Source organism: Ochlerotatus camptorhynchus, unplaced genomic scaffold, assembly GCF_037179485.1.
Source record: "Ochlerotatus camptorhynchus isolate MF236.1 unplaced genomic scaffold, CSIRO-AGI_Acam_v1.1 ptg000374l, whole genome shotgun sequence".
In the NCBI taxonomy this organism is placed as follows: Eukaryota; Metazoa; Arthropoda; class Insecta; order Diptera; family Culicidae; genus Ochlerotatus; species Ochlerotatus camptorhynchus.
The window spans coordinates 2495588-2512426 of NW_027040862.1; the positions used below are offsets into that span (position 1 = coordinate 2495588).

A 16839-nucleotide genomic window follows, 5' to 3' on the forward strand; every position below is an offset into this window, starting at 1 on the left:
TTTTTTATGTCGAAAAAAATTTATTTGTAAACTTTAATGTTCAATAAACAAGAATCCCAAAGAGTTAGGCGCATTACTATTCATTTTCCTTGAAAAAAATTAATTGAAAAACAGGCCGAAAAAAGGCAAAAGATTGGGAATACCCCCTTAAGTTTCCTCCCACCGGGAAATCGATTCCTCCACGAGCCACTAAAGATGTATAACAAGTCGGTGATCTTGGCTGATGGTCATTCTCCGATTCCACTACAAAAACCGGTGTCGCAGCCTGTATTAGCTCAGCCCCGAATTCTCCTCGCACGTCGTGGTTATTAAATAACATCAGCGAAGAAGTCACATAGAGATCTGTCATTTTCAGCGCTATGGATGTTATGGTTGCCAGTAATAAGCAGGGCAGCAGCAGTAGGGGTCTCATAGCCTAGTCAGTAAAGGCACGGTATTACCAACAATCAATACGAAACTAACGATTTTAAATTGGCTCACCACTTTAGTAGCCTATTGGTCCCAAGCAAACGATTAACGTACCCTATTCTAGTTGAAATTCTATTACTACACTATGTTTGTTTTGATTCGCTATGAAAGTTTGACAGATAACATCAGGGGTGTGTGGATTCATGCAGAACATGCAGGGGTGAGTGAAATAGCTTGGGACTGCTTGGGACCGTTGTTCTGGTACTGAGTGAGCCAAAAATAATAATGATTTTCTTCGGGACCCAGTGGTCTTAGAGTTACCTCTATGGTATTACCAAGCCGGAGGCGGCGGGTTCGATTCCCGGTCCGATCGAGGGAATCTTTCGGGTTGGAAATTTTCTCGACTTCCCTGGGTATAGAGTATCATTGTGCTTGTCACACAATATACAAATTCATGCATTGGTATTGGCATCGAAAGCTCTGTAAAAGAGTATTTTTTGTCAGGGTCATCAATCGGTTAGTTCCCATATCAAGATAGGGCTGGAATTAGGGCGTAACAGCTTTTGTAAACAATGACTTATTTCAATGATGCCTTGAAAGTCAAGGCTCTTCCAAACAAATTAACGTTACCATAAGGTAGGGTAAGACTTCCCCTACACGACGGTAATGTTAATTTGCGTGGGAGTGCCTTGAATTCCTAAAAATCATCGAGAGAAGTCATTGTTTACAAAAGCTGTTACGCCCTAATTCCATCTCTCTCTTGATATGGGAACTGACCGAATGATGACCTTGACCAAAAATACTCTTTTACAAATTTATGGTGGTCCATCTCGAGGTGGTTGAGTAATGCTGAGCTATTAGGGTGTTAAACACAGATGAGGTTGGTTGTTATTTTGAATGAGAGTGACGCGCTTGGCATAGATGGCCCACAGAAACTCACTAAGAGCTATTGAATCCGATCAGTAGCGGTGCGGCTTCTTCCTCTTTTTTTGGTGAATAGACGCTCATGTGGGCTGCAGCTCGCTGCTTCCGGACAGCCTTTCGTTGTGAACTGGAAAACAATGTTCAACGCCACGCGCCGAAAGCACTGCTGCTGCTGCAGATGATGACGACCGAACGGACACCACCACATATGGTGATTGGAATTGAATCCTTTCAGTGATTGAGGCCAGCCTTGACAGCTAGCTGCTTGCAGGGAGCCTTTCATTGTGTACTGGATAACACCACCACTCACCACGCTTCTTCTTCTTTTTCTTCTTCGCATTTCAAGCTTATTTCATATCGCATATTAGCTTATTGTGTGCTCTCAACTTAGTGTTCTAGATGCACTTCCACAGTTATTAATTGAGAGCTTTCGATGCCTGTACCATTTTTGCATTGGTATAATTGTGTGGCAAGTCCAATCATACTTCTATGCCCAGAGAAGTCGAGAAATTTTCCAACCCGAAAAATTCCTAGACCGGACCGGGAATTGAACCCAGCCACCGCCAGCATGGTCTTGCTTTGTAGCTGCGCCTTTACCGACTGAGCTAAGGGAGGTCCCACGCGGTGATTGAATAAACACCGTTTGGTGTGTAATGTCCTTTCAATTGGGTAACTTGCCCAGAACAGGGATAGTGATACTCCTTAATGAACGAAACGTTTTCGTTGACGGTTTAAACGTTAATGCTTTATTTGAATCAACTGAAATACAACATTACCTACGGGAGACATCTGAAGTCGAGTTATTTACTCCTGCATTATGTAAGCGATCACCAATCGGTGATCGTCATTCGAATTGAGAGAGTGTGTTAAACTGAGAGAATGGCGTATGCAATGGAGAAGGCGTTAATAACTGCTTGGTAACAAATCACTAGAGCGTCCTTGGCAACAGTGAAATGTGAATATGATCCTTATGGACAGAAAGTGGAATCGCTGACATGTGTTTTCGATTATCGAACCGCTTTATGCAGTTCGTTGGTTTGGGAAAATATTTGAAGCAAGGTCCCACGAGTGTGGTCTTGAAACTAATGGTTCTTGGAAATAAGGATAGCAAACATGGTTCTAGAATTTGATGACATGTAAGATTCACATGTCACAGGTGTGACCGGTTGGAATTCAGCTTTGAAATCTGTGTTAGGGAAATCGTTTTTTGCAGGCAATCGGTGATAATTTTACTATCATACAGTTGCACATTCGTGCAATGTTCTATAGTGACATTTTGAAAAATGATTAGGTCTTAAATTTAACAGATGCGTAGAAATATTTCTGATCGATTGGTGATAAAATTATTGAAATTGCTCCAGAGGCAGCTCAATTATTAACGTTCAAGATCCTTCATAATGTTGTTACATGTTCCATTGTCGGTTTTCACAAAGTGTACCCCCATATAGAAATCACAGACGTAGTCCTACGTCAAAAAAAATAATCGACTTCTAGCAAAGTGTTCTTGGATGACGTAGATTTGACGTAGGATTACGAAAGGTAGTTTTGATGTCACAGTAAAAGTATAGTAAATATTTAATTGATTTCTTCGCTCGTTATCAATGAAAAAGTTCGATAGGTTGAAATTCGGAAGCAATTTGAGAGTTCTGTTTTTGAGGTGCTCTGTCGATGTCCATATAGTACAAGCCAATCCTGGACGATATGTCTTGCATACTCTTGCTCTTACTTGAACTCTCCATTTAACTCTTTTATAAGTAACACTGAGCCGATTGTTATGAAATTTTGCACATGTAAACAATTCACTCCAAACTAGTTATACCCAGATTTTCATCAATTTTTACCCACGGATAAAAAAGTTACACACGGATTGATGAATCTACGTTACGGTCGACCAGCAGATGGAAATGATGAGAAAATGAAAATGACGTTTTGTTACCTGTCAAATCGTATGGAATATTTTTTAGTACATCATCACTTTTGTGGTTTTGGATTTCAAACCTAGGTGTCGCATGCACTGGTGCAGTTTCGCGTAGATTCATCAATAAAAATGGTGCATTTTTTTCGAGTACAAGCCTTAATGGGTTGAAAGCTTGGAAGCCAGTTTAGAACAATGCTGTGGAATTCTTTCCTCGATGTTCTTGGAGATGATATCGGTGCTCATGCGTTTCCCCTGGATCGATTGGAGAACAGTTTGGTAAAGGGCGATTGCATAGTAGTCCTCAATTGATGTTCTTGGAGAAAAAGGAAGCGGTGTTCATCCGTTGCATACAGATTATTGATATTCCGTCAAATGATTGCAAGAACATTTATATACTAGTGTTTTCGTCATTTTGTGGACTATTACGGTATATTTACCAAATTGTTGAATTTGTTTGAACTGTGGAATGATTAATCGGTTATTGTCGCAGTAATTATAATGTGGTTAACGATTTCGTGACCTGGAAGAAATAGCTATATGGTAATGGTGAAGCACAGTTTATAAAAATGCACTTGCTGTGGTTAAACCTCAAGCACTGAGAGTATCGAGAATCTGAGCATACCGGACGGTACCTACGTTTATGCTATTTGATGCATAAAAAACTGTTTTGCCTAATTCTCTTAATAGGAGGGGCTTAAAATTTGCATCAAAAGGCATAAAGATAGGTACCGGCTCAGTGCTCGGTATCAATATTTGGCGACTGTGTTAGGGAAACCACTTTCTCCCATCACAGAAACGCCTCGTTTGCTGATGACAAAATTACGCAGTTTGTGCACAAAATGCACGGATTTTTTGGCTTAGTCAATAGATAATAAAAAAAAAAATCCAAAATTGATCGGAGGAATTTCTTACTGAAATTTTCGATTCGCGAGATATTCGCGATAAATTCGAGATGTTTTTGCTTTTTCTAGCGCCCTTGCCATAATTCGAAGTGTTTCTGGTTAATTGACCTTACCATAATTCGAAGTGTTTCTGGTTAATTGACAAGGTCATGTGGTATTCGGTCGAGAATTTCTATGTACAACTTCAATACTGTTACGCATTTTACCACAAACGTTTGGTAGCTGGGTCCATTATCAAAGAGCTTTGGATGTGATGTGGCTGGCCGAAAGGCGAGCAAACGTTCAATGAAAATTAACTTTTAAGCAACAATAATTTATTGTGGTCCTTAAAAGAACCGTTTTGTCGTGATGGTTGAGCTATTAGGGTGTTCAACACGGATGAGACTGGCGAGCTGTATGTTGTTTGGAACGAGGGTGACACGCTTGGCATAGATGACCCACAGCGACTCACTAAGAGCTACTGAATCCGATCAGTAGGCGGCTTCTTCCTCTTTCTTCGGTGAATGGACGCTCATGTGGGCAGCCTTTCGTTGAGTAATGCAGAACAATGTAGAACGCCACGCGCCAATAGCACTGCTGCTGCTGATGACCGACCGGACACCACCACACACGGTGATTGAATAAGCACCGTTCAGCGAGACCGGATGGAATTCGATTTTGAAATCTGTGTTAGGGAAAGCGCATTTTGCAGGCGGTGATAACTTTGATCACCATTGCAACAGTTAGACATTTAAGTAATTTTTAAAAGTGACCTGTTGAAAATTGAAAAAGCGTTCATTTTAGCAGATTCGTAGAAAAATTTCCAATCGATTGGTTTATTTAGAATTGAAATCCATCCGCTATTGACAGAGTTATAGGTGGTCAAAACCTGACCACTGTTCGTAACGCGGTAGATTTTGGTTTTTTTTAATGCACCCCCAATATGTTGCCGAAAGACGTAATCCTACGTCAATAGAGAAGTGAAGGTAAAATATGCGATAGGATTTTTGTTTAGTGATTGATAAAAAATGCAGATTATAGGCAAATAATAATATAATATAATAGAGCAAATGGTCAACAAACTTATTGGGGACCCGATACAAAAATCAAACATGGCTTAGAACTCTTATTTATATTCACCTTGCTCGAGATACTTATTCACCGACGAACGTCAAAGGATACGTTGATGCTGCCAGCTCATTCCCGCTGAAAATAAGAAGATTTCCCCACGCCACAGTACTTTTCCGGATGATTTTCATAAATTCCATTAGCATCAAATTCCATTTCCGTCACTCGCCTCGGGCAGATTTGCGAATGGCGACGGTCGTCCCGGCCCCAGCATGGAAGCAATATCAAAATATGAAGGCTCTCCATATTCGTCCGCATCGAAATGCTGATATTTTGCCAAAGGGCAGAAAGCGAGCGAACAGTGTTTGTTTTTGGAAACGTTCCCAAGGACGTTTACTTGCCGAGCGTACTTTTCCAGCCGTTCACGGGTCCCGGGGCGGTTTCGCGATAATGTCCCGATGGGAGGAGGCAATATTGGTCTTTGTCGTTGGCAGTCCGTGGCAAACTCCCCGATAAGACGATTTACTGGAATTAGTCCAACAGTGGCGCTCGGTCAACTCGCAAACTGAAAACGAGCGTAATATTAATATTAAATGATTGTTTTCCTTTCCGTTTCTTCCGCACAGCACTACCGAGGTTCGCTGAAATCCCTCAACACCGGCATCGTGACGCTGCTGAACTACGGGAAGCATGTTCCACCTGCCGTTTCGCACGTGACGCTGGCGCACGAAATTGGACACAACTTTGGCTCACCGGTAAGTTTTCCACCCCGAAGATGAACGATGACAGTGGGGATTTAATTACCTGAGATTTTGAAAATGAAACCACCGAAAGTTCTCCCGTCAACACCGTTTCGCTTCGCAAACAATACTTGATTACCGGAAAGCTTTGGCGAGAATCTCTACTTCCCAACGCGGTTTAACAACCTTGGCGTGGTGAGTCGATTTCTCGCGAATGAAAGCTCACACATTCTGGTATCGTTAATGTGCAGACCGGAGCTTCTATTTACGAAAATTCGGCAGTTTCGCCCTAATGGAATGTTGGCATCGCATTGTAGGAAGAATTTAATGCAATTCAATTAAACTCTTCTCCTGACCCTATCAAGAATTCGCTCAAAGAGCAAGTTGGAAATTAATTGAATCGACTGCTCCGCCCCAGCCCTCCAGAATCAGAACTATGCTTTACCAATCCAGATCCAGTAGATTTCCCCATCATCGTTCGAATGCCAATTTTTCCCCCGACCGATACAATGCCACACCCGCGCTGATGTCGCTGTCATCGATATCTTCCCAATCTGCGAAAGAATGCGGTGGTTGGGTTGAAACTGAGGGGTTGAAAGCATCCAAGTGGTCCCACTCGGAAACTCGGGGAAAGTTTTCGTCACAAAGCCAGCTGCTACCGAATCCGTAAACGTAGCTGGCTAGCCAGCAGAGTCGCCTACTTAGTTCGCACCAAATGACGCGAAAGCGAAAACCAAGCCAGACAAACCAGTGCCAGGGGACGAGGAAAAAAGTTGGAATCAATTGAAAAGTTTTCTTTGGCCAAGATAGGACCATTTCTTGGAAGAACTATTCCAGCCTCTATTGGTTCGGTGATTTTGTTTTTTGTGCAATCCGATGAAGCCAGTTGGTGGAACACGAATCAGATGCAAAAAAAAAATGGCAAAAAGTTGGAGATGGAAATCTGTTTTTCCAAGGCAAAAAAAACGGCCGCGGCGGCGAGAAGAGGGAGGCCGAAGAAATTCAAATTTGCAGATGAGATTATTACATTATAATATGAAACGCGATTCAATATTTGCATGTGCGATTCGGCAGAGCTCTCCATTGGTACGTGATTGACTGCGAGCGAAGAGCTTCCTTTTCCGTGGAAAACGGGTCGTGTAATATTGACGCATGTTGTGGCTGATGCGGTAAATGTGATGTTCTTCCGAGAACTCAGATGCTTTAGATTCTCTTGGGGGTGCATTGTAAAAGTCACTCGTAAAGATTGATGATTAGAGCCAATTGTTTTGCTGATAAGCATGGTATATTTGGAAGTCTCAGTTCTCAATCCAGGATTTTGGGCTTGGACAATATCCAGGACTGAACACAATGATAGAGCAAGCGCAAAATTTACAATACACTGAAATCCGTTTGACAACCCACAAATTTTAACATTGTGCGGTTGAGATGCAACCTCAGAGGTGCTCAATGTTTTCAGTTGTATGTAATTTTGAATTAACCAGAACCTTCAAGATGTGAACCAAATAATCATCCAAGGTCTAGGGTCTCTTCAGAACTACTTTTTAATTTCTCCTCAGAACAACTCTGAAGTTATCCTCATAACTACTCTGAAGTTTTCATCAGAACTACTCTGAAGGTCTCCTCAGCATTACTTTGAACTTCTCCTCATAACTACTCTGAAGTTCTCCTCAGAACTAAGTTCTCGTCAGAACTGCTCTGAAGTTCTCCTAAAAACTACTCTCGATCTTCGATGAAGTTTTCATCATTTTGCTGAAATGTACGAAATTGTCTGAATATTCTCTTGAAGATCTTTAATCATTCCCTACAGTCGAGACTTCCCTAAAGATATATTTACACCCCAGAAGTTCTTTTAACTTCTCAGTAAATTAGAGTTCTCTGGACTTCCCTAAAATTCACGGAACTTTCCTTAAGCTCCCGTAGATTTTTTTTCTGATATTCATAACTCTTCTCCGGAGCTCTCGATATTTCCCCAAGGTGCATGAGCATTTCTAGCTCAAATCGTTAAAAAAATTGTCAATTTTGTCTCGACCCCTTCTGATTTGAATGAAACATTGCTCACGTGTTCGCTGCTACTAATGGTTGCATTTTTCTTTTAAATATGATTTTTTCCTCCAGAGTAACTTTTGAAAAGGGCGTATAAAAAAATGGATTATTTTTTTTTCAAAAAATCATAACTTGAAAATTATTGATCTGATCAAAATAGCATATGAAAAAAAGTTTTAGGTAGTTAAATTATCTTTGCGAAAAAAAATACACTGAAAGAAAAACTTAGTAAATTAGTATTTAAAAAACGTAAAACGATGATTATCTCAAAACACCCCCCCTTCGATCTTCATAATTTTTTTTTTTCAAGAAAATTGATGGAATACCCTTAAATTTCGTGAAAAGTGTATGCTGGTAACTTCCTTAAAAAGAAATCTATAATTTTTTAAATTTTTGTTGATTTTAACAAGTTGATGAAAATGCATATTTTTTTGAAAAATAATAATTTATTTGGATTCTACGCATAATTTTCAAAAACTTTGTATAAAGAAACTTTTTTCCTAAGTCCAGCCGTTCTCAAGTTAATGCGAATTAAAAAAATATAATTATAACAATTTTCAAAATTTTAGGCCATTTTCAAATGTTCGTCGAGATGTCTAGCAACTAGATTTTATTTCATGATTGTATATTAAAAAACAAACAATTCATTCTCAGATATGGTAGATGTCAGACTTACCCGTTTCTATCTAGAGGCAGCGGAAGAGAAGCACGTTGATGTGGTCAAATGAAAGATTGGTTGAGATAAAAAACAGTATATATTTATTATTTTATTTTACAACTCATATTATTTGAATACATTGAATAATTTGGGTGTATCGTTTAAATTAGAGAATATTTTTACTGCAATTTGGTTGTTTGAAACTGGAATATAGCAATGATATTTTCGAGTTCCAGGAATTGGTTTCACTTTCTTAAAAATTGGATCAAATTCCGTGTCAGCCTTTTTGTATTCTTCCGTAGAATATTTGGAGGTGAACCAGCCTAAGGCTGAAAGCCTCCTAAATAAAGCTAAATAATAATAATTCTTCCGTAGAAACATAACAAAATGACATTTTTGTTTGAAGATCTTCTTTACGACTATTTGCCCAGTCGTACAGTTGTTTAGGGTTCGTTATAGGGTGCTCGTGTTGCTTAGCTAAACTTGCTCTGGTTGCCATTCTCTTAAGGGTACCGCCAATCGCATCACAAGGACCTTTGCCGTGTGAAGTTGCAAAAAAATGCCATTCAATTTCTACATCTACATCTACATCTGACATAAAAATACACTTTTGGACTGTTATTTGCAACTTTAAAAATTCTAATAATTTTGAGATAAACAACTGAACTGCTACTGTGTCATTATTTGAAATTGATTTAGGTAGAGGTTTACAACACTTGAAATTGTTATCCATCGTAAAAAACTACTTGCTTTTTAACTTGAAACGCTAAGAGAGATGAACTGAATGGAACAGGTGAAGATCGTCCCAATATATATATATATATGTAGCAGAATAATTACAATGTTGACATTATACCTATCTTCATTAGGTACAATTGATTATAGCAAACTTTTTTAGGTGTGAGTGTAAGAAGCCTCCACGGGGTGCTTTTTTATGTTGTGATATCGCGGGATGAGCTCTTAAGGCACAATATGGTATACGTCAGAGAAGTACCTAGATAATTTACCTCAATTACAGGTTTAATAACATATTTGTTTACCTGTTTATGTTTTGAGCCTCTGTTATGACATACACAATTCTATACAGGTAAACAACTAATAGAGGACAGAAAAAAGGCACATGAGTGGGTTTGTTGATTATTTGGGTATATTTGAGAGTATTTACTTATAAACTTGTTTCTTTTCCGCTGCGTCTAAATAGAAACGGGTAAGTCTGACAGCTACCATATTTGAGAATGAATTGTCTGTTTTTTAATATATATTCATGGAAAAACATCTCGTTGCTGGACATCACGACTTACATTTGGAAATGGCCCAAAATGTAGAAAATTATCATAATTATTTTTTTTAAATTGCATTAACTTGAGAACGGCTGGACTTAGGAAAAAAGTTTTTTTATACAAAGTTTTTGAAAATTATGCGTAGAATCCAAATAAATTACTATTTTACTTTAAAATATGTAATTTCACCAACTTGTAAAAACCAAAAAAAATTTCAAAAATTATAAATTTTTTTTTAAGAAAGTTACCAGCATACACTCTTTACCAAATATTAGGGCATTTTTTCAGTTTTCTTGAAAAAAAAAATTATGAAGATCGAAGGGGGGGTGTTTTGAGATAATCATCGTTTTACGTTTTTTAAATACTAATTTACTAAGTTTTTCTTTTAGTGTATTTTTTTCCGCAAAGATAATTTAACTACCTAAAACTTTTTTTCATATGCCATTTTGATCAGATCAATAATTTTCAAGTTATGATTTTTTGAAAAAAAAAATAATCCATTTTTTATACGCCCTTTTCAAAAGTTACTCTGGAGAAAAAAATCTAATTTAAATGAAAAATTCAACCATTAGTAGCAGCGAACACGTGAGAAATGTTTCATTCAAATCGTAAACACTCATGACCAACCGGTTTGCGTTTTGGGCTGGAAATGCTCGCATGGTATTTCTTCAAAGTGCTCCCAAATGTTTTGAAGTTAATTCAAATTTAGAGACCATCACTGAACTGCGGAGAACTGCGGATAAAATGGCTCGAAGGGTTCAGAATTTAATGAAATGTTGCACACAGGAGTTCATGGTTAATCTTGTCTACTAAGCGATAATGGCAAAGGATTATCTCAAGAATATTCTCTCAATTTAGATGAACATTTGAAGAAACATTTTTCAACTTTGAAGCCAAATTTCTCAAAAAGGATATTTGCTATCAATATCAATATATCACGTGTTTTTATGCTTAAATGACCCTTATGGAAATACAAAACATTTGTCACGAGGCATTTTCGATCCCATTTCTCTAACAGGACTTGGACCATATCACAGAATATTATTTGGCCTAATAAGAAAAGATTGTCAGTTGGATTTTTCGATCATCTTCACCTTATTCGCGATAATTGGGTTTTAACACTAGTTTGTTAATGAACCATTAAAAATGGCGGGCACGTGACCTTAAGTCTCGCAAAAATTTCACATTAAGTCGTGAAATATCATTTTGAATCAGCCCTCCGAGGGCACAGCCGCAACAGTTTGACAAGTCGACCGCCATCTGTCTAGCCGGAATTTATGAACGTGATTAGTGCCAGCCCGTTTTAGGTGAGTGATTTCCAAGTGCGAGGGCGGCGGCGGCATCGTTGGAAGAAATAAACAAAAAATAAAAACGATCCATATTTTAACCGTACTAACCAAATTGTAGGTACCGTAAAACGGGGTGAAGTTGATCACCGTTCAATTTTCGTTCCTCAAGAATCTTTTTTGACACAGGACTACGCCTGTGATTTCTATATGGGGGTACACTTTGTGAAAACCAAAAATGGAACTTGTAACAAAATTATGAAAGATTTTAAACGTTAATAACTCAGCTGTCCCTGGACTAATTTCAAAAAAAATTATCACCAATCCACCAGAAATATTTCTACGCATCTGCTAAATTTCAGACTTAATCATTTTTCAAAATTTAAATATTGTGAACTGTTACTATGATAATTAAAATTTTCACCGATTGCCTGCGAAAAGCGATTTCCCTAACACAGATTTCAAAGTTGAATTCTATCCGGTCTCACCAAACGGTGTTTGTTCAATCACCGCGTGGTGAGTGTTGGTGTTCTCCAGTACACAACGAAAGGCTACCTGGAAGCAACGAGCTTCAGCCCACATGAGCATCCGTAGAAGCAGGAAGAAGCCGCACCGCTATTGATCGGAATCATTAGCTCTTCGTGAGTCGCTGTGGGCCATCTTTGTCAAGCGCGTCATACTAAAGAGTACAAACAGAGAGAACCCCGCTCAAGTTCCTATTCCTACACAAGCGCCTGCTGCAGTTAAAAAATAAGATTTATTGTACAAGATCACGTAGTCCTACGTCACCGTTGCGTACAACCCCATAGGGCTGTCCCTTGTAGTTTTTATAATATTGTTATGTAATAATTTGTTCAGAATAATTTTACTGAATTTTACGTCGCTGAACTCGTTAAAATGATTTTATATGAAAAACTGATATTGAATAGTTGGAGATGCTTAACGTCAGATATCGGACTTAACAAAGTCATTTTATACGATAGATGAGGAGATGAAAATATAGAGTTGATAGTTCCGTTAGAGTACGGCAGTGTCATAATTGTATATAGAAAGTAGAAAGCGAGCAAAGGTCATCTCTTTTACCAAACTCCCCCGTTGGGGAGGGATGGTGAAGGATATTCCCCCTCCACCACCACTGGGAAAAGAGATGATCGCCGATTTGCTAATGTACCTTTGATATGCCGAAACAGTTCTGTCGATTGTTTCACACTCAAATCGCCATCTGACGTAACCATCTAGTCGATAGGTTTTGGAAATTGCAGCCCTACCCGTATCTACTTGTGATCGTTAAGTTGGCGATGACAGGAGCACATATAGCGATAGAGGCAACAATAGCTGCATTTTTTATATATGATGATTACCATTATGCAAGCAAAACAAATCTGATTTCAATTTTGGATGAATCGATTTTGGGCATCATTTCATTATAATCACGCAAAATATGACCAACTAAAAGTGAGCTTTATCATTTTCCTTAAGTTCAAACGGCGTGTAATAATATTCGAAGAGAACTGTGGATTGAAGCCTTAGGCATGAGGGAAGAGTCATTTCCAATAGTCTGGTTGTTCAGAATCCAATCCGCTGGGGCAGTCGTACCTACCATACCAATCAGGCTAAGGCATTGTCCATATGTGTTCTACTGTCCGAAGAAGCCGTCTCCACTTTACTCGATCCACACTTCGCCAGCATCGTAGTCTGTGATAGGTCCGCAGGTCGGGCATTCACTTCGAACGGATTTCGGTAAACGTGTGAACCAGCACATGCTGATTTGGCAGCAACGCATCGACTCCGTGACGCTGAATGGTTCTGGAAGCAATCTGCGGGATACACCACCCGTGTTGTGTAACGTGCGGTTGTGGAGCACTTCCTACTCCCTGAACCGAGAGCAGTTCGAGTGTTCGCTTAAGGCGGCCAATCACACGAAGCTGGTTAAGCGTCCGCAGCTGATAATAAGTTGCCATTTGTGCTTCCCAAAAATCTGTCTCAATTACCGAGCATATTAATCCTCGAAACAATTCTTGAAATCGTTCTTCTGCAACTCGGGATTTTCCTTTTGGTATTCTTCCTTTAGCAGTTCGAGCTTCTTCCGGAAGTCCTAATAATCCTGGCGCAGCTTGGTCCGGTTCTGGAGGAGAAATTCCCCCTTTGTCTGACCCAAGGCATGCGGCGCCGTGCTAGGAATGTTGATTCGTTCATTTTTCACCTGTCACTTTGAAAACAATTCAATGAAGCATAGCCTACTACAACTGTGCTATACACATGTTAATCATCTCATTTAAAAGATGCATCAGCCCTCGGCGAAATTATGGCGAGTTGGTTAAGTAAGTACTGAATTACACAGTGCCAAAGTGACGTTTCTTCACAGAAATGTTGACAGTTTCTTATAGGACTTTGTAGTGGAGTGAGAGAATAAGAAAAAGTCCGCCATGCAAGGGCATAGCCAGGTTTCGAGCTAGGGAGGGGCGAAAAAAATATTTAGTATAGAAAATGTGGCCGAATGCCATTTCATCGAATGTCATTTCGCCGAAAACCTTTGTGTTGCTGAGTTTAGGGGGGACTGTCCGCCTCTGGCTACACCTATGCCGCCATGTTTCACACATAGACTGACAGTTACATCTGCAATTTCCATGGGGTGGTCACTCAAAACACTTGTTTTGCGCCAACTTTTTTCTCAGTGTACCTCAGTGTGCCGCAGCTGGCACGGCAGTGTCAAGAAGTTATTGAATTGACTTTTATTTGGCAACCCAGTAATTTGAAAACTCTTGATTTTGTTTTGTTTTTCGAAACCTGAGAACTCAATAGAGTTCTCTACCCTCGTTAGTATTGGTGAGAAGTTTCACTAATACAAGCGTTTTACTGGTTGAAAATAAAAAACAAACCAGTGTCAGGTCGAACACTTTGACAGCTGATTTCGTGGTTGAAAATAATAAACAAATCGATTTTACACGACTGCACTAGCAACGTTGTATTGGTGAAATCTTGCGGCAAGAAGTCAATTGACGACGACGATTTTGGGCGGCCGGAGCCGAAAAGCGACAGCGGTCAAGAAAGTGGTGGACGCTTTGTGCTAGTTACGACTGTCGGATTTTCGGAATCGAAAGGCGCTAAGCGCAAAGCCATTCCAAGCGACGAACTCCAACGGAAGATCAAAGCCATGAGGCAGTTGTACAAACCGCCGACGGTAGAGGAAATCAATCGCTTGAAGGAAACGGAATATTTCTACCACTCGAATCTGTTTCGGCTGCAGATGCTTAGCGAGGTGAAGGTGAAATTCAAGGTGTTAAATTATATTGAGCGTTGGTTGGGCGATTTCCGGAAGTTTTTCAGGACGGTAAAATATGCGGACAATGAATGATCGCTGAAGGATGTAGATTAGGAAAGGGTTGATTTTCCGCTGGCATTTCCCAACGGCTCGCATGTTTTCGCCAAGGAATTCAGTTTGGGAACATCTTAGTGCAAGCAACTGAAAGTAGATTTATTGCTGGAGATTCCGGATAAGTGTTTCCGGAAGGATTAACTCAACTTAATTACCTTAACTCACATAAAGAGGACACATTTCCTGTGCCATCTGGCGGGCGGAAGCATTGGACATACAGTCAAAGTATTCTTTGGCCACGGGGATACGCTTTATTCCGCTAAAAGGGGACTTTCGATGAAAAATTTGCCAATCACGTTGTGATTGTGGTGCACGCTGCTGCCATTTATTTGTAACATAATAAATTTAACAGTGTTAATTTTTAATATAACCAGATTTTATTTCAGCAATTATTAACAGTAGCATATGGTAGCATAATGAAAACGACCATTTTAACCATGTGTATCTATTATCACTCGTCGGCACCTTCCTCTTCTTCATCGAACTCTCCTTCTTCGTCAATCGTCGTCTCCTGGTACTGCTGGTACTCCGAAACCAGATCGTTTATGTTGCTCTCGGTATTTTTGCTACTGAATTCCGCCAACGTTACAAAAAATTCAAAAATTTACCTGAGCCAGTTCCACCAACAATCAGTACGAAACTAACGATTTTAAATTGGCTCACTACTTGACTAGCCTATTGGTCCCAAGCAAACGATTAACGTACCCCATTCTAGTCGAAATTCTAGTATGTACTTCACAATATTTGTTTTGATTCGCTAAGAAAGTTTGACAGATACAATGAGGGGTTAGTGGATTTTCCAATGTTTCGAGGGGTGAATCGATTGGTTTGGGACCGAAGAGAGTACCAGAGCTGAGCCAAAAAGTTGAGCGCGTTTCTTCGGGACCTTCTAGTCGTAGAGTTACCTCTATGGTTCCACCGCCGAGCGAGTGCGTAAGCTGAAAGCCCTGCAGGCAATCGCAAACCTCGGATTCCTTACGGACAACATCCAGCACAGAATCCCACCAATTCGGCACCCTTGGTGTAGTGTCGTTTGACCCAGTTGTTACCAGCACCGGACTGTCCGAAAACGATGTTATTCGGTCGGAACAGCTGTCCAAATCCATAGCTCCCGGCTCAAGGTTGATCAGAACCGCTCGTGGAACATACTTTCCTCCGGTCACGGGAGTCTGAGTAACGACTTTAATAACGGAGCTGGAGCCGGTAATGTTGAGATTGATTGAGTGGTGTTGCTATGCAAGCGATTGCCCTGATTTTTTCATGTACCTACTTCTTCGGACAGGCCATCCCAGGTAACAATTTGGGTTATATGAGGGTACTGTTGACCATGATTTAGACTTGTAGAGTGTTTTAAAACCTCAATAAAACTTAAAATGTTACTTGGGATAGTGTGCGCAGACTGTACTTTGTGGAATTCAATTCGATTTTGGAGAATCACTGGCGGGACTTGAAGGAGATTCACGGTTGTGGTTTGTAAAAATTGGATTGTATTGTGGCAACATCAACAACACTGCGCAGGCGCAGAAAAAGTTCAGTGTTGCCAGTAACTTTAAAGATCATACAAATTGTAACCATGGGTGCCACACAGCGTAAATGACTGCGCCCGGGTATGCCCAAGTTTGATTTTGGCACACTGTGTAGAGTGTCCAACCCATTGGCAATTTCGTCATCAACGAATGCGTGTTTGTTGATATTCACCAGTGCTTGATTATCCAACTCAAAATTTTCAAAATTAAATGCAATACTCAAAAGTAAAATTTTTAAATTAATTTTGGGCAAGATTATTATTTTGAGTATTGTCGACCCCAGAGCCTCAAACCTCGATATTATCATCAATTCAGCATGAGGCAATAATTTTCCATCGATCTGTGTGTAAAAACCAACACGACACGTTCTATATAAGTCGCTATATTTGTATAAAATGAAAATAATCATTTTGCATTTGGTCATCAAAATCATCCCCATCAAGATGAACACGAATATTAATATTGACATCAACACAGGCGATAATGAACATCCAGCCACGAATGAAGAAAAACAAAAGTTGGCTTCTATTTTCGAAACTCAGACTCAGGCTGTGTTCCATTTGGTGAATATTCACTTAATTTTGACAGATGAAATTTTTTCGAATAAACCTGCTATTCCAGCAGACTTATTTCTGACAGACAAGGAATCAACAACAGAGGGATTTTCGACCATCTTAATTTATTTTCGAAGTGCCAAATTTAAGTGAAAAATTTCCAAATGGATCAAG

General features: G+C 39.7%; 1 protein-coding gene across 1 annotated transcript in view; it reads left to right on the top strand.

The window, feature by feature from the left end:
• The window catches only part of Kul (Kuzbanian-like), a 692619-nt gene that overhangs the window by 626006 nt on the left and 49774 nt on the right, over positions 1 to 16839 (top strand). The window contains exon 10 of the mRNA XM_065232791.1: positions 5826 to 5954. Coding sequence (XP_065088863.1) covers positions 5826 to 5954 — 129 coding nt within the window. The remainder of the gene's footprint in view (positions 1 to 5825; positions 5955 to 16839) is intronic.